Source organism: Pholis gunnellus (genome assembly GCF_910591455.1).
Source record: "Pholis gunnellus genome assembly, chromosome: 21".
NCBI lineage: Eukaryota > Metazoa > Chordata > Actinopteri > Perciformes > Pholidae > Pholis > Pholis gunnellus.
The window spans coordinates 19,430,823-19,457,610 of record NC_136548.1 but is presented as its reverse complement, the minus strand read 5'-3'; the positions used below and the strand labels follow the sequence as shown (position 1 = coordinate 19,457,610).

General features: G+C 43.8%; 1 protein-coding gene across 1 annotated transcript; it reads left to right on the top strand.

Moving 5' to 3' along the window:
* Positions 1–184: 184 nt before the first annotated feature.
* On the top strand, positions 185–25,477 carry LOC306712990 (uncharacterized protein). The gene is made up of 14 exons (XM_079182491.1): positions 185–580; positions 12,588–13,912; positions 14,531–14,686; positions 14,803–14,979; positions 15,059–15,132; positions 15,414–15,608; positions 17,827–17,917; positions 18,600–18,684; positions 19,643–19,738; positions 19,996–20,098; positions 20,385–20,468; positions 20,738–20,824; positions 20,921–21,022; positions 24,486–25,477. The coding sequence occupies exons 2-14, from the start codon at positions 12,631–12,633 to the stop codon at positions 24,816–24,818; spliced, it is 2,865 nt and encodes a 954-aa protein (XP_079038617.1). The 5' UTR covers positions 185–580; positions 12,588–12,630; the 3' UTR covers positions 24,819–25,477.
* Positions 25,478–26,788: the final 1,311 nt, after the last annotated feature.

The following is a 26,788-nucleotide window of genomic DNA, read 5'->3' as shown; positions in this document are numbered from 1 at the left end:
ACATGTTGTACTTTTACTGCAGTATTGTATCTGAATACTTCCTTTGTGATTAAATGATGTTTATTGATTTATTAATGGAGTCCGGTGATGAAAGGGTTATGTTTACTGTGGACAGATGACGTCAGTGTCAGCTGTTCCTCGGGCAAGCGCTGTCCGCGTGCACGTGTGTGTGTGTGCGGATGATTCAGCAGCTCGTGCAGCAGCAGCTCGTCCTCTGCACGGACGGATCTCCGGTAAACAAATAACAACGGCTTTCATATCGGTCTCGATTCACCTGCTAAGCAGCTCGTGAACCCGTGCAGGTGACACGTATACGCCGGAGACCCCGTAGTGTTCGGCACCGCTGTGACAGGCCGGAGAGCAGCAGCGGACCCCCCGCAGAGAAACGCTCCGTTCCGCTGGATGTTCTCAGGGTTTCGTGTTTGTATCTGGACGGTTCTCTTCTCTCGCTCCTCAACAAGGTGTCCGGCGGGATCGAACCCCGCCACGTCCTCACCGACGCCCCGCTGGGTTCATTCAACCGGCGCGACTTCGCACATTTCCGCATCTTCCGCCGTCTGATGCTCCGTCTATCCGGCAGGTGAGTGTCAGTCTCCCCGAGCGGAAACCCTCCTTTAAACTGTTCCGGTGACACGTCCACGTCCACTAACACGGACGAACACTCGCATGCGACACGAGACGCGGTCTAGTCCGCTCACACGCCGGTGGACCGGAGACTACGGCCGGTTCAGCGCGTGTGGAGGAGAAGTGAGTGTTTTCTTGACGGGCTTCTGACGCCATGAGAACTGATGCAGCGCATAGTTTATACACCATAACGTGTCACCGTGACGTCACATGTTGGTCATTGATTCAACATAAGCTTATGATGTCATGATGAAACAAACTTAAAACGTTATCCTTAAGAAATGTCTGTTTAAGAATAACAGAAATGAACTCTTTGATTCATGGAAAGAAAATGAATCTTTAAAGTCAACAAACATCCATAGATTCCAGTTTCTTTGTTTTATGTGAAGAAAAGTGAAAATGTTTCATTGTTGTTTGATGAAACGAGACATTTAAGATGCTGTGAGACATCGTAACGTGTTTTATGGAACAATTAATCAATTAATTCATAAAATAACCAATAATAAAAGTGATAAAGTTAGTTACAACCCTGAATACTTTAAAAAGAAAACACAAAACAGTGTGTGGATATCCCATAATGCTTTGTTTACATGACAGACAGTCATTGTATTGTCTTTATAGGTGTGTATGCATGACAACACTTTATTGATGTGTTGCTGTTTATTTTAACCTTTTAATCTCCACATGAATATTCATGAGGGCAGAGTTGTTCTATCAGTGTTTTATTTGTTCGGGCTGCAGATGATTACTTTCTTGTCTGAGACTGTTCGTTGAGACAAAACAAGACATTTAAAGATGTTAGTATTTAGATAAATATAACATTTAGATTTTACAATGAAAACTGAAAACAATAAAAATAGTTCAGTTGATTTTTGAGAAGCTGGAACAAAAACCAAGAAGTCAAAGAGACAGAAATGTGTTTGAGTGAAGAACGTCTCTGAGGTTCAACCACATTATTTACATTCTTCAGTTCCACCGGGTTCTCTCTAAAGTCCAGAGGGGGTTCCTCACCAGGTCTCTCTTGTCCCGGTCTCTCTCCGGAGCGCCATGAAAGATTCTCTGGTTTTATCTGGGTTCCAAACTTTAGATCCATTTGGTTCCATTCGTTCTGCTCTTTAATTCTTTGGCTCGTAATATTGTTTGAGTTCTCTGGTTCTCTGGTCTGGTTTGGTTCTGTTGTTCTGTTGTTTGGTTCTGTTGTCTGGTTTGGTTCTGTCCTCGAGATCTTAAGCTCCACGGGCTCTTGAGTTGTTTTGCTCTGCAGCTAGAGAACAATAACTAGTGACCTTTTGTTGTCCCTTGGTTCTGCTGGTTCTGCCTTTTTAGACCTTTAGTCTTGTCTTGTAGATCTTTTGTTCTCTGGCCTCTTGGTGACCTTGTGTTGCCGGTTCCATAGTTGTTGGTTCTCTAGTTGTTGGTTCTGCTGGTTCTCTAGTTGTTTGGTTTTCCACTCTTCAGGTCTGTTGGTTCTGTTTGGTTCTCCCTGACAGCAGCAGAACAGAAGATGAAAAACCTGTTCCTTACTAGAGAACTAGGAGGAACTGAAACTGAGGACGGGATGCAGCAGAAGACGTGAGAGAACAGTGAAACCCTGAAAGAGCCTCGGTCCAGCTGGATCTGGACCGGTGGAGCTCAGCTCATCAAACATATATTGTTCTGGAACATCTCACCTGTGAATCATTGATCTAAAGAGTGAAGAACACAAAGACGTTTCTTCTTTATCTAATCTAGAGAATATGAATGATTTCCATCACGATGGATCGGTGTGTTTCTATGAACTGGTTCTAGACCTCATGGGAAACATTCGGTCTGAAGTCTCTGTTTGGACCATGTTTAATAAACTTCAAAGACATTTTATAATTCTTAATAAACTCTGATTCTCCCAAACAGCTGTTTTGATCGCAACTCAAAACCGTGAAATTTGTCCTCTGTGTCTTTAACTTTGTCCTCAACTCCGTCCTCACTGTGTCTTCTCTCCGTCCTCACCGTGTCCTCACCGTGTCCTCACCGTGTCCTCACCGTTGCTGATTCACTCTCTGTGTCTCCTTCTCCATCGTACTGACTCCTTGTCTCCTGTCTCTCTGTCTCCTTCTCCATCGTACTGACTCCTTGTCTCCTTCTCCCTCGTACTGACTCCTTGTCTCCTGTCTCTGTGTTTCCTTCTCCCTCGTACTGACTCCTTGTCTCCTTCTCCCTCGTACTGACTCCTTGTCTCCTGTCTCTGTGTTTCCTTCTCCCTCGTACTGACTCCTTGTCTCCTGTCTCTGTGTTTCCTTCTCCCTCGTACTGACTCCTTGTCTCCTGTCTCTCTGTGTTTCCTTCTCCCTCGTACTGACTCCTTGTCTCCTGTCTCTCTGTGTTTCCTTCTCCCTCGTTCTGACTCCTTGTCTCCTGTCTCTCTGTGTTTCCTTCTCCCTCGTTCTGACTTATACAAACAAATAAATAAGTTATTTCTTCTCACTCATGACTTTGTTTATATGTAATATTATACGTTGAATATCTTCCTCTAAACCAGCAGATGGTTGCATGAGATTCGTGGAGCTTTTATCGGCTTTAATCCGTTCTGAGTTAATTAAATTCACTTAAAGTTTATAATCACATCTGATAAAGACGAGCAGGAACTGGAACCACGTGGAAAATGACAGAAATATATATTTATTTCCACAGTTTCCTAATGTTGATACTTAGGAGTCGTGCTAAACCTCTGAGAGTCATTCTCTATACATAATATATTATCATTATATTTCATAATCGCACATGAATCCATCAGTAGTTGATCTAGTGTCACCTCCGGGGTTTTTGTGGCAGGAAACGTTTGTTGAATCTGTGCATCTCTGTGTCTCTGACTGTCTGCACAGTTTCCTCTCTGATCTCTTCATCATCGTCCTCTTCCTCATGATGAACTCGGTAGCTTCTTGAAATGTGTTCTTAGCTGAACGTGGTGTTTATTTATTCTTTGAGATCCGGTTTAAGTCAAAGTGGTTTCAGATAAAGTTCCTGTGACTCTTTTTCTTAAAGGGACCGTGTCTGACAGCAGAGAGCAACAACATGACCCTCAGCTAAGCCCCTCCCCTTTCTAAGTGTTTAGGGAACTATGGTGGCCCTTTAGGGACAGACGGTGACTGTAGTATTTTAGTACTACCAGCAGCTACTCATACCAATACTCTGTTCTAATCATTGTTTTTAAAAAAGATTTATAAGATTTTCAAAACTCTCTGTCTTTAACGTTGATATCAAAGACGGGAGTAGCAGTAGATGTAACATATTGTGATGCAGTTGTTCCAACATGGTAGAAGGAGTGGGGAAATGAAGGCTGGGAGGAAAGAGGAGGAGGAGGAGGAGGAGAGGACATCTTCGTCCTCTAGAGCAGGGGTGGCCAACCCGCGGCTCCCGAGCCGCATGCGGCTCTTTGCCCGGTTTCATGCGGCTCTTACGTTCATATCGAAGTTTGTATTTGTGTTTTTTTAATGTGCGTGTTCGCTTCGCTTGAGTTAAATACGGTATTTTCGTCAAACGAGCATGTGCGGCCACAGATTACGTTCCTCGTCGACCCATTTAACGCCGAGACGGACTGTTTGAAAGCCCCGCTAGTCACAGATGAGGCTGCGGCTGAGTTGGAGATGATCGATCTTTGTGAGGAGGACCAACTCAAACCTGCTTTAAGGGACGGGACCATTGAGTTCTGGAAAAGTGTGCCAATGAAAAAATACCCCAATGTCAAACGGGCTGCGCTTAAGATACTGTCAATGTTTGGGTCAACATACGTCTGCGAGTCTGTGTTTTCTACCCTGAAACACGTGAAATCAAAGCATCGATCTGTTCTGACTGACACCCATGTGAAAGAATTGCTTCGAGTGGCAACAACGGAATACAAGCCAGATTTGAAGAGGATTGTTCAAGGCAAGGAATGCCAGAAGTCCCACTAAGTAACATGCATAGTAAAAGAAAAACACTATTGTAAATTATTATATTTTTGTTTGTGGACTTGGTTGAACTGAGAGTTTGTCTGTGTGAGACAGTGCACACAATGTTCATTGTTGAAAATGACTGGCCTGTGGTCTTTTTATTTATTTATTTATTTATTTGCACAATTCAAACAATAAAATTTCAAAACAAACAAACATAACAGAGATAAATGAATATCACAGTGCAGGAGGAGGCAGAAAGCCAACTGGGCTTATTTGAAGCCTCCACCTATATAATATTAAAATTTTTCAAAATTACAAACATAAAGTATGAATAAGACATTACATTACAACGAAAGAAAGGAAGAAAGAATGAAAGATAAGATAAAAAATAATGTAATTGTGTCAAGTGTGTGCGAGCATGTGTGTGGATGTGAGAGTGAGCATTGTCCTGTGTTTGTTCAGTGATGTTGGTTTATACACCTGCAGTAACTCATAAGCAATAGTAATACAAGTCCCTATGAGTGAAACAATTATAAATGTAATGTAGCAGACAAAACAAGAAAGACATGAACAATAATACATAAAAGACTGTTACAAGACCGCAGTTAGATGTTCTTTTAGGCACCTTTTGAAACATTTTACAGAGAGACATTTTTTAGTTAAGTGGGAAAAGTCATTCCATAATTTGGTTCCCCTGAACCTTATTGAAAATTGACCTCTGCTAGTCAGTAATTTAGGAGGATGAAGATGTGAAGATTGGCGAGTTGAGTATGAGTGAACCTGTGAATTGAATTTGTAGTAAGTCTTGAAATGATCAGGAATATTCCCTTCACCAGAAAGTATCTTATAAATGAAAACACAAGTTTGGGAAGTGTTGATGTTATAAATATTGAGAATCTGCAATTTCTGAAATAGAGGAGCAGAAGATGAGTGTGACTGTGATCGGGTTGCGATCCTAACAAAACGTTTCTGGAGGACCATCATTTTTTGCAGAGAAGTAGGGAAAGTACTTGCCCAAACTATATTACAATATGAAAGATAAGGATAAATGATACTGTAATAAAGAATAAGTAGACAGTCTGCAGAGACAAGATGTCTAACCCTACTTATTATTCCAATAGATTTGTTTATTTTTCTACTAACACAGTCAATCTGTTTACTCCAACTTAAACTCTCATCAATAATAACTCCTAGGAATTTTGTAGATGACACTTGAGGCATCTCAACAGATTCAATTTTAATTTTAGATAAATCCTTAGAGTAAGATTTTTTGCCACTGAAAATAATAAAATTAGTTTTTTTGATATTCAAAGATAGTTTATTTAATTTGAACCATGTAGCATAGGCAGTTAAACCAGCATTAACTTCCATAATCAGTGAATTGAAATTTGAATGAGAAAGAAGTAGGGTTGTGTCATCTGCAAACATTATCGGAAAAAGGCTTTTTGACACATTAGACAAATCATTAATATAAATAAGGAATAATAATGGTCCAAGAATGGAGCCCTGTGGAACCCCACATATTAGACTGGCTTTGTTTGAATAACAACCTTTAACACAAACAAACTGTCTTCTGTTGGAGACATAATCTTTTAACCATTTGTATGCAATGTCATGGAATCCATATTTATGCAGCTTTTCCAATAAAATATTATGGTTTACTGTATCGAAGGCTTTGGAAAGGTCTAAGAAAATACTGCAGGTAAATTCGTTATTGTCAAGTGCAGAAATAACTTTATCAACAACGTAAAGTAAAGCCATATAAGTTGAATGATTTTTACGGAAACCGTACTGGTGTTTGTAAAGAATTGAATTAGACTCGACATGAAGCATTATTGTCTTAGGAGTCCATTTCTGTCATTATCATGTTGGTGTGTGACCTTTACAATAAATCTGGCTGAGCAAAGGTATGTGTGTGTGTGAGGAAGGGATAGGGTGATGTTCATGTGTGCCCATGTGTATGATGTGGCTCTTTGCGGTAACACAGTAAAAAATGTGGCTCTTGGTCTCTGACTGGTTGGCCACCCCTGCTCTAGAGAGACAAGCACGGGATGGAGAGACCCAGAGAAAGATGGAGGAGGAAGAGTGATGATGAGGAGATGATGGATGACAGCTAAAGGGTTCAGATGACAGCACACACAGAGGCTCTCCTCCTACCCATAATCCCTTGCTGTTATGGGGTTGTTTGAGGTTGCTGGTTCAGATTACGGTCACATTGCTGAAGAGCAGCAGCTCAGATCTGAGGTTTCATTCAACGTATCGATGACTCCACCGACAAGTGCAGTTACGTCACAACAGACCTTTAAACTCTCCACGGCAGCAAACACTTCCCTTTATCTGATAAAGAGAATAATATCTGACACAACAGACAGTGAGGCGTCTATAAATCTATAAATCATACACATGAAGCTCTAAAAGCACGCTCTGTCTGATAAGACGTAGTGATAAAACATTACTGCAACTAAAAGTTACTTATAGTATGAAAAAGAATCAAAAGCTCAACCTAACTAAGTAGTTGTGTTGTCTCAACCTAAGTAGTTGTGTTGTCTCAACCTAACTAAGTAGTTGTGTTGTCTCAACCTAAGTAGTTGTGTTGTCTCAACCTAACTAAGTAGTTGTGTTGTCTCAACCTAAGTAGTTGTGTTGTCTCAACCTAACTAAGTAGTTGTGTTGTCTCAACCTAACTAAATAGTTGTGTTGTCTCAACCTAAGTAGTTGTGTTGTCTCAACCTAACTAAGTAGTTTGGTTCAATCTTCTCCAAATTGAAGATTTTCTGATTTAGGTTGATTTATATATTTTAGATTCTGTTAACTGAATATATTTAGTTTTCAGACTCCTGGTTGGACAAAACAAAACTTTAGACATTCAGTAGGTCGAACAATGAATCTATTAATCCAGAACATATTGGCAGATTAATTGACAAAGAACATAATTGTTTTTCAGAGTTTGAGGCCTGGAACATGTTTTTGAAGTTATTGTCACATAACATGTTTTTGAGGAAATATAAACTTTCCCTGAATGAGGAGCAGAAGCTGATGAAGCAGATGTCGTGTCTGTGATTGAGACAGAGCGGCAGCCGATCAGGTTTCTATTGATTCATTCATCATTGATCGATGAGGGAAGGTGATCCTGCTGCTGCACAGCGTTAGCCTGTTAGCTGTTTTTATTCTAAGCTGCTTTTCTACACATACACACCTGTGTGTGTGTGTGTGTGTGTGTGTGTGTGTGTGTGTGTGTGTGTGTGTGTGTGTGTGTGTGTGTGTGTGTGTGTGTGTGTGTGTGTGTGTGTGTGTGTGTGTGTGTGTGTGTGTGTGTGTGTGTGTGTGTGTGTGTGTGTTCAGCCTCAGCATGTGAAGATGAATGGTGTTCAGTGGGGTCAGTCCATCTGTGAACTTCTTCTCTTTACTATCAAACAATCACAATTACTCTTAAGTGATACTCAACATTACTATTATTGTTATTATTATAATGTGTCTTTGTGAGCCAGAAACACTGACAAATATGTATAATATGAGAATACTTTGACCAGACTCCAGCAGCTGTGAACCGCGAATAAATACAATTTAAAATGAGCGAATAACGATTCGACCAACATTCTTATCTCGTAATTTTTTGTACTTATTAAAAATTATTCTTATTATTTTATTCTTATTATATATTATTTTATTTATTCTTATTATTCTTATTATTATCTTGAATCTTTATTTATTTGAACTGCCAGTTCTTTCAAAATATAACACAATTATTAAAATAAGCTGATTTACGTTTAGAAGAATAGTCGGTCTGGAGGTTTTTTTCACGTCTTTATGACGTAATTATGAAGAGAAATTACTCGATAAGATGGAGGTTTCAATAAATGAAATCATAATGGATTAAAAAAAATATTGTATAAAAGCTTTTAGTAAAATTATAGAAGAGTTTATGACATTATTATAATTATATCAGTATATATACGTATATATTTCTCCATTGATCGTTTCAAAGCTTTCAGCTGATTATTAGTAAATCACACAGCTGACATTTCTTTGGTTTTAGTTACTTTTACTTGTTCTGCTTATTAGAGGAGATGAAATATAAGAAGACATGAAGTAAATGTGGATCCGATCTTCTCTGGTGTTCCTGGCCGGTGGCCCTCGATTCCTCTCAGCTCAGCGAGCAGAGAAATGGAGCGCGAGGACATCGATAACCCAGTGAGACTCAATGGATGTACAGTAGAGGAGGAGGAGGAGGAGGAGGAGGTCAGGGTTCAGAATAAAGGAGGAATCAGTGAAGGAAACAAAAGAGAGGCGTTCTGGTTCCATTAATTCTGAACCCTAAAACGCACCAGCGGGATGAAAAAGCATGTTTTCCTTCAACAATCGGCAAAACTAGATCGCCGTCACAGCCAGAAGCTTTAATAACCGTCATTACCGGAGGATTTGACTGAACTTCAGGGAAAGAGGAGAGAGGAGAGAGGAGAGGAGAGGAGAGGAGAGGAGAGGTGAGGAGAGGAGAGGAGAGAGGAGAGGAGAGGAGAGGAGAGGAGAGGAGAGGAGAGAAGAGGAGAGGAGAGGAGAGAAGAGGAGAGAGGAGGCTGGAAACCTGTGAATAGTTTAATATTTATAATACTCCATTTTTTTCCAACATTGGTAACACTTGTTGGCTTTTGGAGAAATGTTGGATCTATATATTTATATATATATATTTATATATATATATATATATATATATATATATATATATATATTTTCCATATTTTTCATATTTTTGTAAAATAAATGATCAAAGAAATTCAACGTGCGTGTTTCTTTCTGTTTGATGCTTTATGTCATCGTAGCTTTGTTGTTCTGCACTAAAGACGTGTTCTAGTTCTCTACTTCATGATGGGTCTGTTTCCATAGCGGAGCGGGGCTTTTATTTTGAAAATCAAGACCACAGAGGGTTAAATCTGAAAGAAATCCCTTTTAAGTAATCAACCAAATGTATCATTAAGTCAAACTAGTTTTTGATTTGAACGAATGTTAACCTGAGCATGAGATGAGCAGCAGCATTCTTTAAATGTTGATGTAATATATTAAAGTCTGGAGCCTTTAGAACTTTATTTTGTTACCGGCTTCTTGGTCCAAACTATTGATTTCATTGTTAATATCTGTTAACTATATCTGGTTGACCTCCAGGGCAGCTCATGTTCATAACGACTGCACTTTAATCCTGTTGTATAACGTCAGTGAAGCTGAACCTTGAGCCCGACTGTGGTTCAGGTTTCAGTCTGAGGCCGTTTGCTCCTTTAAGGAAGTTACGTAACACAAAAATGAGAAAGGAACAGCTGTTTCTTGGCTGTTTTGGTTCCTTCTCCCCAGAGGATGAACCCTAGGGACTACATAGAAGGATTTAGTTTAGACCTAAGTGTAGAAGCTGTTCATTTAATCACCCAAAAACTTCACACATTCATGCTCCCCTCAGGACAGAACTAAAGCATTCATCAGGCCTCAGACTCTGTGTTTAATGCTAATTAGCAGGTCAAAGATGATACTTAACATTCATGCTGTAGATGATTGATTGATTTGTGTCACGTGATGTGCTTCATAGATTATAATCAGTCATAAAGTTATTGGCTTTCTTTGGTCCTTTAGTCTTTGTCTCCTGGACACAGAGAGAGCGGATCGTTGCTCAGATATTACTTGAAGAGAGACAGACGAGGGAGGATCTCTTCATCATTCAGTCGTGACCTCGGTCATCACTCTTCATCGCTCCTGTGTGTCCTTGGTGTCACAGCTGGACACACACACACACACACACACACACAGTGCAGGAAAACATGGCCGCCTGGCCTTTGTCATCATGACTTTCTGTTTCTAGAGACTGCAGCTATCTGTCTGTTGAAGGTTGAACTTCTCCACGTTATGTCTGAATATGACTCGACCTACGTTATGTTGTAGAGTTATGTATTTATATTCTGCGTTGTGGTTCATGAACTCACTTTCTATCCAGTTATAATCTTTTTATCCAGACGTCTGATGCTAACGTTAGCTCAGCTTGTTTCTGTGTCTGTGTGGAGCTGATGTGGACTAAACACTCACAGAGCTTTAGAACCAACGGCGGATGATTCCTCTGAAGACGAGGTCTGACTTCGTCTCCCGCTGCAGACAGCAGACCCTGGTCGCTGCAGGTCTTTGTGGGCTCGTGATGCTTCTCGCTGTGTGCGGTGACACAGCAGTGTGGAGGTGATGACTCAGCATAATGCACCACCTCTTACAGGAAACGCTTCAGTAGTTTATCTGATGAGACGATACGGTAACGTATGGCTGGGACTTCCTGCCGCTGGCTCAGTGGGTTATGTAACAGTGAATATTCTTCATGTCGGTATGTTTCTGTTCAGCTTTTTAATCTTTGAAGCCCTTCAGGACGTGCAGCTGATCACTGAAATCACAAGTTCATACGTCTCTGTCCTCCTTCATACGAACACGTCAGCAGGTTTAAATTTAGGAGAGCTTGTGATGCTCAGTTCAGTTCAGTCTGGAGATACGGTGGCCTGGGGCGGACAAATGACTGAGGAGGCTTTCAACATCAGACTGCAGGGCGAGATCATTATTATTATTATTATTATCATCATCATCATCTGGTCTCATGATAAACACAGGAATCCAAAAGTTGAATAAGGGGTTGATTGTTTTTTTAGATTAAATGACATTCAGATCATTAATAAGTTGTCACTACACAGCACTGTTGTTGTTTGCACTGTTAGCCGCGTTAGCGGCTAGCTGCTGGCTCAGCCGTCACCATGTTGAGAGCCGAGCGGAGGCAATAAAATGCTCCGAGCATCGAATTAGCACCTTAAATGTTTCCTTAGTTTCCCTTAAAGTTGAATTCGTTATATGAGCCTGACTCTGCTTTGTGTGTCGGTTAGCATGCTAACGCGCTAAACTAAGATGGTGAACTTGGTAAACCTGCTAAACGTCAGCATGTTTGTTGTTATTGTGAGTGTGTTAGCGTGCTGGCGTTAGCATTTAGCATTTAAGTAGAGCACGCAGACTCTTTAATGATTCAGGTTTGGGGAGAACAAACAACACGTTTCTCATTGAGCATATATACAGCTTCACTTGTGTTATATTCTTTCAATTCATATATCTGAATGTATACACACACACACACACACATTCTCTTCACTTTTGGTGTGTGTGTGTGTGTGTGTGTGTGTGTGTGTGTGTGTGTGTGTGTGTGTGTGTGTGTGTGTGTTTGTGTGTGTGTGTGTGTGTGTGTGTGTGTTTGTGTGTGTGTGTGTGTGTGTCTGTGCAGTAGGGCTGTGATGGGTGTTTTTTGTTGGCGGTGCAGGGACGGATGATTGTTTTTTTTAAGGGTGTGGTGTGTTAATGTGTTACCACTAACCGCATCGTCACACACACACACACACACACACACACACACACACACACACACACACACACACACACACACACACACACACACACACACACACACACACACACACACACACACACACACACCCTGCAGTGTGGAGTTGCCACGTGTCTCAGCCGTTAATCACGCTGACAGTTTGAGTCAGAGCTGCTTCTCTCTGGTTTTTTTCCTCTGACTCAGGACTGTAAATTGCTTTCTACAAAAAGGCTTTTTGTTGGCGTGAAACTAATCTTTCAACAACCATGTTCATCTCGGGATTCTGCAGCAGAATAAAAATCTCAAACATCCAGATTAAACATGAAGCTACATGCAGAGAACTCTCTTATTTAACACTTGAGTGCAAGTTCTGCAGGAAAGAAATGAATAAATGTTTCTGTGTTTACATGCACAAGACAGTCGTTCTATTTAATTACACTGCTTTATTCCCATAATCAGAATTCTTATCTATTTGAGTTATTATGTTATCATTTTAGATTGTGTGTCACGACATCTTTAAATATGTTTTCATATATCAAGATATGTATTGTTGTGTCAACTGAGACAATCCTGTCTATTTGTGTGAAGATCTGTGTGTTACCGTCTCATCCCTCGTATGCTCCTCTGATGCCTTCAAAGAAGGTTCTTATATCTGTTTCTGTTGTCTCCTCCGTCTCCAGCTCCTCCTGCGCAGTGTATCCATGGTGAAGTGGGCGGGGCCTGATGTCAGCCCCTCCTCTTGTGGATCCTCCCACCATGCCCACCATGGTTTCTAGGCTGCCCAAGTTTGGCTCGAGGCCCAAATCCACCGCACCTTCCAACGGCGCTCAGACGGTCACGGCTGTCATCGCCGCCGCGAGCGCCGGCACCCGCCTCACCAACGGGTTCTACCACCACCCCGGCCCGGCGGGGGTCAACGGCGGCCCGACCGCGGCCCCGACTTCTGTCAAGCAGAATGGATTCATCCGAGTGCCGACTGCGTTCTCCATGAAGTGGAGGAAAGAAAACGAGACGGTGGAGGACGGAGGAGCCGACGGAGAGAAGGAGTGGAGACGTGGAAAGGGCGGGAATCGCTCTGGTAACAACATCCATCAGTTTTACCCCCAACGGCAACCGGGATCCCCGTCGGTGTCGCAGCGGGACGCCAAGAAGACCACCACGTCCTCCGCAGGGAACCTTCCCGTGACGTCGTCCTCATCACTGCAGTCCGGCCCCAGAACACTTCCCGTCTCTAAAGGCGGATCTCTCGGTTCCAAACCAAGCCAAACCGCATTCGGGCTAAACGACGGCACGAAGCAGACCCCGAACGGTCTCTCTGGATCCAATCCCAAGGGAGGAACCAACGGTTCTCTGAGACAACCCCACGGCACCGCTCGTTCAGGTGGTTCTGGTCCCGGCTCTCGATCCGGCTCCCCGCTCCAAAAGAAACCGCCGGCCAGCCGCTGTTACTCCAGCGACAGCCTCGGCTCCGCGGCCGCGTCCGTCCAGCTCTCCGAGAGCGACCGAGTCCGGTCACGCAGCCTCACGCAGGTCCGACGGCAGCCCTCCCCCACCCTCACCCCTGCTTCCTCCTCAATATCTCGCAACCCAACCTCCGCCCGCTCCTACGCGGTCAACAGGGCCGCCGGGCGAGGAGCTTCCTCCGCTCAGACTCCTCCAAAAGGCAGCTTGTTGGTGAAACCCCCTGCTGGTACCAGCCAGACTCCTGAGGGAGGAGCCAGAGGAGGAGGAGGAGGAGTCAAAGTTCAAGGGAGGTCAGGGGTCAGCATCCCTTCCCTCCTGCCCACCGCTGCCTTAAAGAAGCCCCTCCTCCTCTCCGGCCTCGGCCCCGCCTCCAAGCCCAGCGGCATCAGCTATAAGCTGTCACGGCCGTCGCTCATCAAGCAGTCCCGCCCCCTCCGAGTGACGACAGCCAATGAGCACGGAGGTGAACAGGAAGTGAACCGAGGACCGACGGCACGGAGGAGCTCAGTGGAGACGCCGTCTACCACAGAGACCAGTCCAGGTATGAAAACTACAAGACACTAAAACACGCTTCTTTCTGTTCAAATATTCTCATTTTCTCATCACTTCTCATCTTAAACCTCATCAACTCATCTCATGTATTTCATCACATTTTCATTCCTAATTTTAACTAATTTCTCATCAAATCGCACCTTCAAAGTCTTACTTTATCTCTTAATTCTCATCAAATCTCATCTCCACATTAGATATTTAATATATACGAATATATATACATTTCTTAACTGAAATCACTCATCATTTTATATCTCATCTCATTTTTAACTCAAATATCAAATCTTTCGTGCGTTTATCTGTTTTCCTCATCACGCTTCACTAACTCTCATTCATGCCGTATTTTAGACCTCAATCCTCGTCACATTCGTCGTCTCATGAAATGTTTTATTCCATTTTTCTGTCGCTGATATATGAAGACAAATTTCTCAACTCATGCCTCGTATTTTCTGTCATCTGTCGTCTAAACTTCTAAACATCTAAAATCTCATTTTATTCAGTGTTTCATCTCATCACCACATTCCCATTTTCCGTCTTAATCTCAAATGTTTCATCTCTTTATTTTATGTCTCATATGTTCTACTTCATCTTTTGTCTCCTTCTCCAGAGAGTTCCCCGGAGGCTCCAGAGAGGGAGGGGCTGGTATCCCAGGGAGAGGTGTCCATTGTGGGGGAGACGCTGGAGGACATGTCCCTGTCCTCCAGCTCGTCTCTGGACAGAAACGACACCAGTCAGGAGTACATGGACGACTTTGACAACCTCGGTAAGAAAAGACAACACATGAACACAACAGTTCTCTTCTACTTTTTAAAATGTGTCCCGAACGTTATTATTTCCGTAATAAGTGTAAATCAGCAGCGTCTCGCTTTGTGTACGCAGGAAACGGAGGCGTGGCCATATTGCTCCTCTCCTCTAAAAACGAGGAAGACGACTCGGGGCTCGACCAATCGTGCGCCAGGTTTGACGAAGACGAGGCGGCTGTCGGCGGCGTCGCCAAGGCAGCGGGACTCTGTTTCCTCGACGAGGGCGTGGACTGGTCCGGGATGACGCTGAGCGGTGAGTTTTATATTTTACTGGATGAACGAGGAAGTCCTGAGAAGCATTTCTGTCAAACTGATGGCGTTTCTCTCTGCAGGCGAGCGAGGGGAGCACCAGCTGAACCCGGTCCCCCATCGGAGGAGGTCCAGCCAGCCGGACTACCACGAGCAGGTAACCACCAGATCAATAAAGACTTCTGTGACTGTCCTAGATTACATGATGTAATACATGAGGAACACTTCACTGTAATGCACAGAATACATCATGTCAACATGAAGGAAATATTTCCAAACACAAACAACCAGATTTAACGGTAAATACTGTAAAGAGGAGCTGCGCGTCTCTTCCTTCAGCTTCCGTGTCCTCTGTGACCTCTGTGTCCTCTGTGACCTCTGTGTCCTCCGTGACCTCTGTGACCTCTGTGACCTCTGTGTCCTCCGTGTCCTCTGCAGGGCGGCTCGTCGCTGGACTTGTCCCCCTCAGACAGCTGCGGGTCCGGGGGAACCTACATGTGGGACGAGGAGGGCCTGGAGCCACTGGGGGGCGCCACCACCACCACCGCCTCCATCAACACCATCAACACCACCAACAGCAACAACAACACCACCCATCACATCGGGAGCTTCGACTCGGACCTCAACAGCATCGTAAGGCGTGTGTGTGTGTGTGTGTGTGTGTGTGTGTGTGTGTGTGTGTGTGTGTGTGTGTGTGTGTGTGTGTGTGTGTGTGTGTGTGTGTGTGTGTGTGTGTGTGTGTGTGTGTGTGTGTGTGTGTGTGTGTGTTATCTTACCTGATTTTTTTTTTACGGAGGTGTAGGGCCACTGGAAAGGGTGGACCCCACATTTGGGTGAAAAAAGTTCGGGCCCAGCAAAGGGGGAAAACAAGAATGTGTGTGTGTTTAGTGAAAGGAGATAAAAAGAACAAAGTGAGGGTTTAGTCTTCCAGCAGCACCGTCTACATCCTGCTGGAGGTCTTTGTCCTCCCAATCGGGTCGTCTGGTCTCGCTCTCATTGGACAGAGCTGGTTGTGGTTCCAGTGAAGCGACCCAGAAGAGAACACAGTGAGCATTAAAAACAGGCAGAAACACAAACCGTTGGCACGCGTCGCACATTTTTTAAAAACTAGTCTGGACTCGAGGTCTCAAACCTCCTTCTGTTCCACAAACGTCTCATTTAACACGAAAGCACCCAGAAGTCTGAATCCTCCTCCAGGTCTTGATCGACTTGCTCAGTTGTTGTCGGTTACGGTTCTGCATATCGAGTCCAGTTCTGATCCAAAATATTTTGGTTTGTTAAGTAATATGAAGAACCACCTTTATTATGCTGCAGGCTCAACAGTAATGTGTCATAAATCATGAGATATATTGTGTATTAATTTAGTTTTAAAAGGTAAGAAAATACTACAAAAAGCGTCACTTTAATTAAGTCACAGTTGGTTCCAGTGTAACGTTCAGAGTTGAGGTAGAAACCGTTTCTCTAAAAACCTTAAATTTATCTCTTTGCAGCAGAAATGCTGTAAAAGCTCCAACCTGTGCAGAATCCTTCAGTGTCTGAACAGACATGAAAACATTGAAGCAAACCTGAAATGAAACGGATTCACAGCTGTAGATTATTTAACATGAACACTGAGACCAGGTCTGAGGATCAGGACCGTTGAGGTCTGAGCGGAGTCCTCTGGCTCCCTCTGGTGTCTCATCTCTGAACTACAGCTGAAGACTTCAGAGCGTTTACACTCAACATAATGAATGAATGAGGATCAATGGGATCAAACTGGTAATAATAGTTGTTATAATCTGCTTATAGCGCTGCATAATTGTGAATGACCAGCTGACCAGTGAACTCCAATACCCATGAGCCTCCTTGTGAATCACATTTTGTCATTTTGTCACAAACGTAATCTTGGAAAGAACTCATTGTTTTAGTATCTGACTTTCACATGTGTGGGAATCTCCAGTTTGCTTCTTTAAGCCGACATCTGTAGGTAATAATACACCGACTATAGATAAGAACCTCATCTAACCACACTTCAGAAGACCAGAACTATCCCTTCAACAACACGTCAGTCATCTCCTAAAAGAAGAATTATTGGCCGAGCTTTTAGATTTCACAGGTGTGCCTAATAAAGTGGTCACTGAGTGTACAGCAGGTTTTGGATACACACACAATACATGTTAGTAGAATTAATTGTTGCATGGCTAACAATGACAAAGCATAATACAAGGCATAAATAATGTTTTATACAGATTGCTGCTTCCTGAAACGGATGTTTAAAAGCACAGATTAACCGTCACATCGAGCATTGAAGGCTTCATTCAAAACAAAGACGAAAACGTAACCAGCCTGCAGGAAAAGTGACGTTTCAACCAGCTCATACCTTTAATTATGATTTCTAGCTGATATATTACTTCACCTGTAATATCCTGATGAAGAATCAGCAATATGTCCTATAAATATTATTTGGTTCTCTGGTGTTTATAATATAGAGAACGTGGCCCAGTAATGATGCTTAAATGGTAGTTTTGGGGTTTTCAGGCTCTTGAGCCCTCGTTCCTTCATCGTACCAGAGACTGTTATTGATCAGCAGAAGGTCTTCTACTCTTTCATCAGCGTCTCGTTGGAGCTCACGTCGTCCTTCGTGCTGCAGCTGCTACTTTCTAAAAGAAGGGAATAAATTGGTTTTGATTTTTGTCCTTTTTGTGAGTTTCTTCAGGGATTTTTCTATTTTGTGACGTAAAAGAGCTGCAGAACATTCTGGTCCATTTGATGCTCCTGTGAGCGTATAAATCTGTATTTGTGTGAAGCTGATTGAAGCACATTTATAAATATGATGCAGCATACCGACCACGTGTGTTTCTGTGTCTTTCAGGACGTCCTGAACAACCTGGACTCGTGTGATCTGGATGATGATGACCTCATGCTGGATGAAGACCTCCCAGAAGACGCCTCTCTGCACAGCGGTACGTCTGTATGTGTAAAGACGTCAGAAACTAGCATACGGTCAAATTACAGTAATTATATTAATTATAGTTTATCATCTAAAGTAATAATGAGTGGGACAGAACATGATGAATGTCCATGTAAGCACTGATAACAAACATCATATTATTATTAGACTATTTCTTTATATTTTAGTGTTTGACAGATAGTCCAGACTTGGGACAACGCGCTAGAAACCAGGACAATTCCAGACAAACGGGGACATCTGGTCACTGAGTGGAGGATCTAAAACTGTTTGGTTCATGTTAGCTAACCATTCTGTTTAGTAGCTGAAATAGCCTTCTTCAAGTTACTTACAGTTCAGGTTAGCAGTTAAGATAGCCTCGTTTAGCTAGCAGTTCAGTTTAGCTTTATCCGTTAAAACAACTTTAGTTTCATTTAAGCTAACAGGTCAGTTTAGGAGCTAATAAAGTGTGGTTTAGGTTAGCTAACGGTTCACTTTAGGAGCTAATAAAGTGTGGTTTAGGTTAGCTAACGGTTCACTTTAGGAGCTAATAAAGTGTGGTTTAGGTTAGCTAACGGTTCACTTTAGGAGCTAATAAAGTGTGGTTTAGGTTAGCTAACGGTTCAGTTGAGATAATAATGATATTGAGATAATAATGATGACCCTGTCTCATCATGCTTGTGGTCTGAACCCTGCAGATGGAGACGGGATAGCCCACATGGCTCAGTGGAGGATGAGACAGCTCTGCTGGGGAACACAGGACGTCCACACTGACAGTGAAAGGTGAGGGAAGGTACAGCTTAAGAGAAAAACCTGCTCAAACATATTTGACTTGCCTCCCAATTATACAGTTGTTGCTGCCAACGTCTAAACGTATTGTGGCCAGCAGAAAGGTCAAAGAGTCAGCGTAGATCAACGGGCTTCTTACTGTCAGTAGATGTAAATGTTGACTGTGCTCAGGTCAGCTCAAAGTTGAAAGGTTTGTCCTGGTTTTTGGTTTTTAGGGGAAAGCTCATGAATGCATCCCACCAAAGGTTTCTTGCTCTTCATTTGAGCATGACTGTGTGCAGTCGTATCTGAAAGAGAGTGAGATGGAAGGTCATAGGTCACAGGAGTCACTGAGATCAATATATTTTACTTTTTGTGTTTTGTGGGATATTCTGGTGCTAAATATTAACATAAAATAGCTTTTTTTATTATTACAGCCCACCACAGAATATCTTTGCTGCATATTTACAGTCTTAATAATTCAGTGACTTTCTAAAACTATCTCTAAAGAATATTAATTGCGGTGCAGAAGCTTGTGAACGGCCTCTTTTGGCTTCATCTACAGTGGGTACGGAAAGTATTCAGACCCCTTTAAAATTGTCACTCTTTGTTTCATTGCAGCCATTTGCTAAAATCAAAAAAGTTCATTTTATTTCTCATTAATGTACACTCAGCACCCTATCTTGAAAGAAAAAATCACAAATGTAGAAATTTGTGCAAATTTATTAAAAAAGAAAAACTGAAATGTCACATGGTCATAAGTACTGATGACAAGTTATCCAGAGTGTTATTACTGTTGGTGGAGTGTTTGACACAATATTCAGTATTATAACATATAACACAACAAACTTTAATCAAATTGTTAATAGTAATTAACAAAAAGAATGAAATCCTGTCATCTGAGCTTAATTCTTTAATGAGATGACACGTAGGTATTTATGGTAGAAACTTACCCATCATGCATCATGTTCAGTGACTTCCAGAGCTACAAGCTGACGGAGGATTCTGGGAATAAGAGGACGGACGTGACCGTGGACAGCGAGCTCATCCTGGACCTCTGTCCTCCGAGGTGACTTCACAACAAACACAACTCCCTCAGTGTCACTCTGCATCTACAGCACATGATCACGTGTGATAACCACCTGGAACCATCGTCTTTGTTCTTTATTCCCTCCGTCTGGAATCAGTACTGTGTGGCCAGACAACATTGTTAGATTTGGGTTATGTGACACTAGTACTTAGGCCGTTGAGACGAGCACTGTTGTTCCTGCCGGTCCCTGAACGCAGCACCGGACTCATGCTGTCTCTGTTCCTTCACCTCCCCAGGTCTCCTGGTGCTCCTGGTCTGGGTCTGGATGTGGAGGAGCTGGCTGAAGACTGTTCTGCAGTCAGATCACAGCTGGAGTACCTGCAGAGGTTACTGCTTCAGGTGAGAGGTGGAGGAGGAGGAGGAGAGGAGAGAGGAGGAGAGGGGAGAGGAGAGAGGAGGAGGAGGAGGAGGAGGAGGAGGAGGAGGAGGAGGAGGAGCAGGAGGAGGAGGAGGAGGAGGAGGAGGAGGAGGCGGAGGAGGAGGAGGTTCGCTGTTTAAAATGGGTTAAAAAGGTTATAATGTTCTGAGGAATCAAATGTTTTCATACATTGTATCAAAATGTGTTCCGTGTACTACTACTACTACTACTACTACTGCTACCCTGTTGATGCTGTGTGTTGTCCAGGAGGAGGACGTGGACGAGGACACTCTGACCACAGACACCCTGAGTCCAGAGACCAGTGACTCCTCCCACAGCTCCAACACACAGGTTTGAATCTTCTCAACCTTTATTTAAACAGCCGAGGACGACAAAGCACGTCGGCGTTAAAGGGGAGAACGTTCAGGTGCTCCTCTGATGGTCCCGACGGCGTGTTCACGAGCTTCAACTCCTGTTTTATTGCTTTGAAATCTTCTAAATGATCCGGCATGTAACCAGCCTCTCCTGCTTCTTCTTCTAGTTATACAATCCTACATTTCCCAGAATCCCTTTCCACAGCCCTGACTTGTGTGTGTGTATGTGTGTGTGTGTGTGTGTAGGTGCAGGATCTCCTGCAGGAGGTGCAGCAGCTCAGAGAGGAGCTGAGAAGCCGAGACCGAACCATCGCACACCTCACCCTGCAGCTGGTGTGTGTGTCATCTTCATCTCCGTCGTCTTCATCGTCATCGTCCAGCTGTTGTTGTTGTTGTTGTTTACAAACATCTGTGTCTCCTTGTGTGCAGACTGTTCCCACGGCGACCACCAGGTGTCGTTGCCAGGAGACGATGACGGCGGACAAGACGGACGGACAGACGCAGACGAGTGAGACGGAGAGAGAGAGCACTGTGAGCACACACACACACACACACACACACACACAGAGACACACACACACACACACACACACAGAGACACACACACACACACACACTGATTATATTGGTTATTATTTGCTCTTTATCATCAAACATCACTAGAAGATATGAATCTTCCTCCTTGTTTTATGTTTATTGATCTTCTGTCTGAAGCTCATCGATGGATTCATGACGTTAGTGTGAGACGTCTCAGAGCGTCCGCTTTACTCCGGTCACCTGAAAGGGTTTCTGGGTAATGTAGTTGTGTAGAGTTGCTGTGAACTAAAGACGACAAAAGTCAGAATCCAGAGTCTCCTGAAGATTTCTATTGACGTTATGAGTCAGTGTCTCCTCCTCTGTCTCCTTGTCTCCTCCTCACTGTCTCTCCCTGTCTCTCTCTGTCTCCTCCTCTCTGTCTCCTTGTCTCCTCCTCTCTGTCTCCTTGTCTCCTCCTCACTGTCTCTCCCTGTCTCTCTCTGTCTCCTTGTCTCTGTCTCATCCTCTCTGTCTCCTTGTCTCCTCCTCTGTGTCTCTCTGTCTCCTTGTCTCCTCCTCTGTGTCTCCTCCTCTCTGTCTCCTTGTCTCCTCCTCTCTGTGTCTCTCTGTCTCCTTGTCTCCTCCTCTCTGTCTCCTCCTCCCTGTCTCCTTGTCTCCTCCTCTCTGTCTCCTTGTCTCCTCCTCTCTGTCTCCTCCTCCCTGTCTCCTTGTCTCCTCCTCTCTGTCTCCTCTCCTCAGACCCTCCCTCCTCTTCCTTTCCTCTCTCCTCCCTGGCAGTATCAGCGCTCCAGTCCTTACAGGTTGAGGCCGAAGCCCAGCATCCCCCCCCACCTCGCTAGAAAGAGTGAGTCACACCCCCCGCTCTTCATCCTCCTCCTCCTCCTCCTCATTGTTTATAATAATAACAACAACAACAATGTATCTGTAGTTGAAGTATGAATCAGGTTCCAGAGGAAGACGGAGTGAAATCCTTTATTTCTTCCATCAGATTGATTTGAACGTGTTTAATCTCTTCATGGTCTGAAGATTCTAACAATAATATTCATTCAATAACTTTCACATTAAAGGACCAGATCAGAGATGTTTCTAAGAACAACGTTTATTCTGCTCCCTTCACTCCTCCTTCCTCCTTCCTCCTTATTCTACGTGTGTCCTTAATCAGGAACATACGTTCACTTCTCCTCGTCCGTGTGCATGCTTCCTACCTTGCTTCCTTTTTCTTTCCTCCTCATCACGTCCACTCTGTCCGTCTCACGCTGAGGACACAAGTCCTGTTGATGTTTGTCGTCTCCTCTAACCTTCCTCTGTGTCTCCTTGTCTCCTCCTCTTCCTCTCTGCTCTCGTCCAGGAGTGGAAAACTTAGTGCTTTACTTCAGTGACACAGCGCGGTACGGTACCACCTTTTATATCTTCTTCCTCCATCTCCTCCTCTTCCTCCTCCTCTTCTTCCTTCTCCATCTCTCCGCTCACCCCGTGGTCTTGTACCATTCTACTTATATATATATATATATATATATATATATATATATATATATATATATAATACATAATAATACATAATATATATATATTTCTTGTCCTCTACTTCATAATTCAAATATAAACCAAACTAATCTAAAACTATTGAGTCAATAGATCTGATTAATCTGACGATCCCCCCCCCCCCCCCCACACACACACACACACACACACACACACACACACGGTGAATCCTCCTCGAGAACGCCTGTGTGTAGTCGAGGACACTCCTCTTCCTCCTCTTCCTCTCACTGATGCCTCATCTATGAATGTTGGACTCTCGGGCTGCAGTACTGCCGGTCGCCTCCAGGCGTCGCTGTTCACCACAGAATAAGCCGTTTGTTCTCCAGAAGTTAAACTCGGAGTCGCCTCCTGCTGGATGTTTCCAGTCATGTTGAGACTCAGACCAGCAGTGCATGTTTCTACATGTGTAGAACATCAGCAGACCAGACCAGCTTTCTAAATCCTGATGTTTTACTTTATTTATGCTTCTTTTTGTTTGCCTACACGTGTAACTGGGTCGGTTCACCTCCTCCAGGAGTTCCTGTGCAGTAAAGAAAGTTTCATATAATCAATAATAAACTGTGAGATCCATCAGTGGGGCTGGTTTTCCTCGGGTATCATGAAAGCATCATCACGTTGTGATATTCAGGAGTGAATGACGGAGAGAGGAACGAGCGAGGACTGTGAAACGAGTGGATTTCTGCAGGTGGTGCAGCAGCGAGACCGATGAAGACCCAGAGCGGGAATCAGGTCTGACTTCACACAGGTTCTCCGGGATCAATACGCTGAGATTGCAGCACGTGATGGATTCCACTGTTCCTCTGATTCTGCTGCTAAACGGGATCATCAGAGTGGAGACGAGAGCCGGCTGCAGGATTACAGTGTGTCAGTCACACTGCGATGGTCCTCTATCTCTGTGAGGACGTGTGGGCGCTCTGATGAGGGGGGGCGCTCTGATGAGGGGGGACGTTCTGATGAGGGGGGGCGCTCTGATGAGGGGGGGTGGCCTCTGATGAGGGGGGACGTTCTGATGAGGGGGGGCGTTCTGATGAGGGGGGGCGCTCTGATGAGGGGGGGCGCTCTGATGAGGGGGGGGCGCTCTGATGAGGGGGGGGGCGTTCTGATGAGGGGGGGCGCTCTGATGAGGGGGGGGGCGTTCTGGGGAAGAGACTAAAGATTGTGTTCATTAAGGACGTTTTTATAAAGTGAGGACGTTCTACAACATTCTTCTTGGAAGTTGAAGTCCGTGAAGAGTGAAGACGCTTTCAGGAAGTCAGGACTTCGTCCGGTCCAGATTCTGTAACGAGCTGCTGGAGGTTCACGTGGGAGCGAGTCTGATGTCATGGCTAAAGATTCATGATGTCATAGTTTGCTCTCGTTTCTTGAACCCGTCTGACTTTCTTGTGTCACTGACACATTGAAGATCAAAGTGAAACTATCACACATCTCATGCACAGTTATCGCTGAATCAGCATCTCAGTAGAACTTCTTCATCATGAGGACTGTTTCTGTCACACACACACACACACACACACACACACACACACACACACACACACACACACACACACACACAGATCAAAGTCTAAAGATGACCGTTCATCTGAAAGAATAACTCATTTTTCCTCCAGCTAGGAGAACAGAGGTTTGTTATATTCAAGCGTTGCCGCTCAGTCATCAGGGTTTGTGTGTCGTTGACGTTCTGCAGCTCAGAAACGATCAACATGAGAATCAGAGACATCGTTTGTGTCAGCAGTGAAACACGAACTTTTTTGTGTTTAAACGTCTTCTGCAGGACGACAGTGAGGACATTTAGGACCAGATGCTGGTTTGGTGACCTCCTGATGTCTGAATCCTCCTGATCTGACTTCATGAACTCAGATTCTTGTGTGTCAGCTGATCTCTGGGTAACATTCCTCCTTTTCTCTTCTTTCAGTCACAGATATTTCACCCCTCCAGCCAGGACGACCAGGAACCAGTGACGCTGCAAGCTCCGCCTCCAGCTGACCCCTGCTCCGCCCCCTCCCGACCCCAGATCCCCGCACGCCACGTGACCGAGGGAGGAAAGGGACCGAGGAAAGAGGAAGAAGGAGAGAGGAAGGAGAGGAGGAGAGCCTCCAACAGATCCCTGCAGCCCCCCCAGCCCTCCAAACTCCACCTCTTCACGTCTCAGATCTCCAGACCGGCGTCCGGGAGCAACGAGGTCAAAGGCAAAATGGCGGCCTTCACCTCCGGCTTGTCCCGCCTCCCCAAACCAAAGAGCCACTGAGCCGTCGGCCCGTCGATCCGTCTTCCTAACGCGCAGCGACGACGTCCAATCAGCCGCAGGAAGCGGTGACGATCGACTTCCTGTCGCCCTAAATTCTGATTCTGAGGTTGAAATACGTCCACTTAAGTTATTTATTGTTAATATTTTGAGCACTGTGACTGAGAATAAAGGTTTACACACTTTACTTTACAGGTCCCACAGTGATTTCCTACAGAACGGTAAATTCCTCCGTGATGTTAGTGATGAAGACGGCGTCCTACGGCGGCGTCATGGAGGAACAAACTAAAATGAATCGCGTCTTTCTGTTTCCTGTTTCTTAAACACGTTGTTTTATCTTTGAGGTCATTAAAAAGTGTTTTACAGGAAAACGAACGGCTTCACTCTCTAAAAACTGATGAAGCTGCAGATTTAATCCACTTCATAAAAACTCGTAAATGAGTTTCCTTCATCGCGCTGCTTTCTACGAGCAACACGTCAAATATTAAATCAAGAGCACAAATTATTCATTTGTTTTAGTTCCTCCATGAAACCTCCGTCGTACTCCAGCGGTACTTTAAGATGATTAGCTCCAGTTCCTCACTGCAGTAATAAATAAGTTCTTTCAAAGTAACTCAAAATGTTATTTTATCTCCAATTACTACAAAATATATCCGTTAAGTTTCCACCAGATTACAGGAAATTACAGGACCAGTAAAATACAGCGAAACCTTTTTAAAGGATGCTCTTTGGTATTTATTTATTTACCTGATTGACTTCCTGTCTGACTGACTTCCTGTCTGACCGTAAGCCGACCGTGTGAGACTCGTGGAACCTCACTGCTCCTCCACTCGTCCTCCCTTTCTCCTCCACTCGTCCTCGTTCCTTTCTCCTCCACTCTTCCTTCCTTTCTCCTCCACTCGTCCTCCTTCCTTTCTCCTCCACCGAGGACACAAGGACTTTTATCTCGAACATCTCAGACCTGCTGCTCTACAGAACATCTCTTAGGTCAGAAACGTTCTTCTTGAATCGTCTCGTTGTCGCCTTCATGTGTTCATTTTGTGCCTCACATCTGGTTTGATTTCTTGTTTTCTTCTATGATTCCTTTTTTCACGTTGGATTGAGGATTTTAAATCCCTGACAGATGTGTTCTCCTGCTGCTGTTCACTGTGAACTCCTCCTTCCTCCTCTGATCTTTGCTCCTGCATGAGTTGATCAATGTGTCCGTCCTCTTCCTTCTAAAACGCTTGTGAAGCCTTTTAAATAACGGTTCATCAGAGAGATGATGAACGCTCACAGAAGAGGTTAAAGGTCTTGGTGTGCTTCAAACCAGTCTAAGTACACTTACTGAAGAACAAGTGGACTTAAAGTTACTGTTGCTCCTCACAGGAGAGCCAGACGTCTGCTGCAGTACCGCTTTAGTCCACAGGGACCGCCAGAAGCAACACAAAGTCAAAGTAGCTCGTAGTACCTTCAACTATTTAAGATGTTTATGTCACTCATTTATCTGATATTCTCACAATCTAAATTAACTCCACCTCGGCCAACTTCCACATAAAGTGAACTTAATATATTATTATTGATGCATTTACATGCTTTCATATTAATAAAACAGGATCCAGCAGCACTAGCATAACGAGTACCTTTACTGTTACTTTGAGTACCTTTTGTTGCTGAAATACAACAAAAATGTGACTTATTTTAAATTCATCCTCACCTCCGGTCTGGGTGATGCGTTCAGGAACACGTCGTACAAACGTGTTGGTTTGAAGCAGAGCTTTAACAAACAATCAGTATTTCAGAATCGACCCTCAGAGGAAGAGTTTAACTCTCGTTCACATCAGCCATCGTCTGTCAGACTCTCACACAATATGCAATAAATAATATGCAACATCACACTGTAAGCAGACCTGCCCGCGTGCCCTCGAGCAAGATAGAAAGTATATGCAACAAAGAAACACGTTTAGTTTCACACGCAGCTGAAGATGGTTCTC